This window comes from Macadamia integrifolia, chromosome 9 (genome assembly GCF_013358625.1).
Source record: "Macadamia integrifolia cultivar HAES 741 chromosome 9, SCU_Mint_v3, whole genome shotgun sequence".
In the NCBI taxonomy this organism is placed as follows: domain Eukaryota; kingdom Viridiplantae; phylum Streptophyta; class Magnoliopsida; order Proteales; family Proteaceae; genus Macadamia; species Macadamia integrifolia.
This window is the reverse complement of record NC_056565.1, coordinates 4,002,907-4,006,856: the sequence shown is the minus strand read 5'-3', so window position 1 is coordinate 4,006,856 and position 3,950 is coordinate 4,002,907. Positions and strand designations below refer to the sequence as shown.

At 36.5% G+C, this 3,950-nt stretch overlaps 1 protein-coding gene across 1 annotated transcript in view; it reads right to left on the bottom strand.

Annotated features, from left to right (window-relative positions):
- Window positions 1–240: 240 nt before the first annotated feature.
- Window positions 241–3,950, bottom strand: part of LOC122088037 (tRNA-specific 2-thiouridylase MnmA) — an 8,993-nt gene continuing 5,283 nt past the window's right edge. The window contains exons 7-10 of the mRNA XM_042657176.1: window positions 3,141–3,224; window positions 2,232–2,383; window positions 1,400–1,550; window positions 241–1,150 (exon numbers count right to left, since the gene is read on the bottom strand). Coding sequence (XP_042513110.1) covers window positions 698–1,150; window positions 1,400–1,550; window positions 2,232–2,383; window positions 3,141–3,224 — 840 coding nt within the window. The 3' untranslated portion in view covers window positions 241–697. The remainder of the gene's footprint in view (window positions 1,151–1,399; window positions 1,551–2,231; window positions 2,384–3,140; window positions 3,225–3,950) is intronic.

Here is a 3,950-nt window from a genome sequence, read left to right as displayed (position 1 = left end):
TTAGCAATTTATTATTATTATTATTATTATTATTATTTTTTTTTTTTTTTTAATTCTTGAACATGGTTAGCATTTCGTTAAGAATATAGTTTTAAATAATCTTTATTAAAAGTTCTCTCATCCTCAATCTTCGTATTCATTTATGATACTAATAGAAAATGTTTCCACAAGTATAAAACATTTTAACATTAGAACCTTCATTAGTTTTAAATAATATACTTCTGGAAAAATCAAACATCATAACACTTTAATTTTTAATATAACATTAGAACCTTCATTAGTTTCCACAAGTATAAAATAAAGAACAACATATTCTCTATGTCAATCAAAAGATATTGAACAATCTCCGCAGTCATGGGGATTAGGTCTGTTTCACACAAGGATTCCACACTTGGAATTGGATGACCCGGCTACTTGGTCGATCCCATTTTGTTGCAACTCATTGGTGTGTTCCCTTATGTCGCTTGCTAAGAGAACCATCTCCCGAAGGTAAAAATGCTTGGCAACTTCTTAAAGAGTAGACCCTGTTGCCACATCTATTCCTTACAACCGAGACCGACTCTCTCTGGCTCTCCGCCCACTACTGTGGCCCAAAGAGAACAGACATCAGTGAAAATATTTCTTACCGCACATATAACACAAAATGCCTGATGAGAAAGAACAAGCGCATGCTAGTATCAATCAAATGTCAAGAAGATTAAAATATCCTCGACCACTTTTCTTTAAGCTTCTGCAGCCAATTCACATTGATACTGTTAAATAATCCATGGGGTGCTTGTCTCCTTGTATCAGTAACATTAACTTGGGAATTCAGTGATTCTCTGTCAAGTTCATTATTGTCTTTACAATCAGAAATCTTTGGAGGAGATTCTGGTTTAAACTTTATCTTCACTGGTTTCCCAAGTCTTGATTTATCCTCCATTCTCGCAATTTCCAGTGCCTTAGCGCAGACAGGGAAGCCTTGGTCATCCCAAGACTCCAGAATCACACCAGAGCCTAAGCAGGTTGTTCCCTGGTAGAAGGCTGCAAACTGCCCAGCAGCTAAGCCCTGGTCATCTTCAGATAAGTGGACAAAGGCAGATAATCCTGGGCCATCTGTTCCTGGGTCCAACGTCAAACTACAATCATAAACGCCTGGACCATGTCGAACCTGAAAATTTTTGTTTACCTCATCAATCAACAGTAGTCATATTTTTGAAGTAAAACATATACCACATGAGCAGTAAACAAATAGCATCCAGAAAAAATATAACTGTTGAGCATTACTAGCAGTAAGAAGTGGCAATGGGTGAGTTGGGTTTGTTTAGAGATTTGCTACATCAACCCAGCAGCACAGCCACTGCTTATCAGCTTGACATGGTGATTGTGATGATGTGAAATAGAACTAGGGTTTTCCAACCTTGCACTGGAGCTCATTCGGCTGGTTTGGACATGATCCACAAAACCATTTCAGGGAGCCAACACGAAATCTGCGCCTTCTTTTGTCAAAAGAAAAATAGTTCCTTGACACAAAGACAACATTGTTTTTGACATCCTTCTCAACAACATACCTGCATGCAACATACATTCCTATAGGTGAAACCTACGATTTGACAAGTCATGAAAATCATGGCCACTATGGATTAAATACTAAGCTAGAGGAATGGTAAGAAATATTTGACATTTTCCTTGACAAGTAAAAACATAATTTTATTAAATAATGGTAAAGTGGTGAAGAGCCCCACCATACAGGAAAGGCCCTGCTAATAGATAAAGCAGGATAGGAGAAACTTCATAAGGCTTACAAGTAAAAGGAGATGAAAGGAAGTAAAATTAATCTTAGAATGAAAACGGGGACTACCGAATCATAATCATGATCATGTAACTAAATTAAAATTTAACCAAATATGCTAATTAAACTTTCTACTAGATTCCTAAGCCCTCCCATATATCCTTCCTATTCAAATACCTCCAGCAAGACAGCCTAAATGAAAGCTTGCAAAGAAATTAGCCTGGAAAAGCTGATGGTCTCTGAAATCAATAAGTAGCAAATTTGGAAGAAGAGGTTTTCTTCAAAACTATCAGAAAATTATTTGACAGTAACAGCTTGGACTAATAAAAGAATGTTGGGAACAGAAGAGTTTTCTTTTATTCTAACATTTGTATGCACTGACTGATTATTTGATTAACATGACAAATAGTAGCCTCTGCATTTTAAACGCTGCAATAATGTAAATGAAGATGGAGCATACCAGGGTCCTCCAGGAAGGCGCAGACCTTGGCGTTGACCAATTGTGTAGAACCAAAAGCCCCGGTGTTTCCCAAGGAAATCACCAGTTTCGGCTTCCAACAAGACACCTTCCATCTCTCCAATGTGTCTTGCCACAAATTCACTGAACTTTATCTATTAAAAGGAATGCCAAATGGAAGATGCGATCAATGAATTATGACAATACAAAATATTCAACAGAAAACTTGAATAAATGAAAAAATAGTGCACAGAGTAGCAAAGAGATAAAATTGGAACAAGAGCAGAGAAGAAAAATAGTCAAATAAGTTCCACTTGCAGAGCCAACATGGAACAATGTGATGACACTGGAAATAATGGAAGTTTAGATTCCTACACTGAGGACCTTTTCATCCCAGAAGTTTGAGGAGATTGTGAATCTTTAATAAAAATTGATTTTGGGACTAGACGTTCCCAAACATTGAAAACTTCATTTATTGTACTTTCATGAAAAAGAAAAGATCCCTGAAAAGTAGTTAGATTCCTCACTTTTTCTCTGACATGTGTCACTTTCAGGCACAGGAGGCATGAAACTTCTTCCACGGCCCAAGGGATGGATACTCTCAGTCATCTAAAAAAAACGAGATACCTAGGATATTTAAGATTTTCAATAAGCCAAATCCTAGTCAACCTTAGATTAGGAATTGGAGTAAAGAAAACAATATAGTAACTTAGATGACCAGTGATAAAGCAAAACCCCTTTTAAATGAAATTCCAAATAAGAACAATTTGCCTAGTCCATGGCTCATAATGTAAAAATTCAGACTAGGAAATAGTGTGGAAGGAATTAGGGAGCAACTAACTATCAATTAGTGAAAGAACTAACAAAGTCGCCATCTGTATGTCACTGCAAAATAGTAGTTGGCCACTTTACCTTTCCAAGGAAACAGATCCCTTGTGAATCTTTTCTATCTTTGTTAGGAAGATCCATTTTTTCGGCAATCTTACGGACTTCATCCTGTACATGATTTCAAAAGAGAGAAGAATAGACAGAAATAAGACCATCAAGTCTTGCAAGAAGGTTGGAAGAAACACCTGGATACATGGAAAGATGGCTATTAATATATAAATCCCAAGAATGTGACATGCTACTGAGAAGGAAAAAATAGGAAAAACTTATTGCATGCTTTAAACTCAAGCAGAAAGCATCTGAAGCAAAATATTTAACTTAATTGGCAAAGGACATAACCAGAGAAAAGAGGGGGGGGGGGGGGGGGCGTGAAGATCTTAGCACTTGAAACAAAGTAACATGGATATCCCAACTTTTGAAGATTTTACATAGTTTAGGCATATTAGTGTTTGCTTGTATCAGCTACGCTTTCATACAATTTACCTTAAAGAAAATAAAAAATTTAAAATATAATACCCATATATTCAAATATGAGATTTTTATGGTGCATGTTGATTGCAAATGGTATCTTCGCAAGGCTATAGAAGACCAAAAAAACAAAGAACAATGTGTGCTTTTTTATGGGTTTACAACCAACCCAGATCAAGGGTCCATTTGGTTGGATGGAGAATGCAGGAAAGTTGCAGAAAATTTACGTTTAATGGAATGTTTGATTGGATGGGAAACTATTATGAAGTGGAGGAATCCTTGCATCCATCTGATTTTGGGACGAAAATGGGATGGGAAAGCAGTTTGATTTTCTTCTTCTTCTTCTTTTTTTTTTTTGGGGGGGGG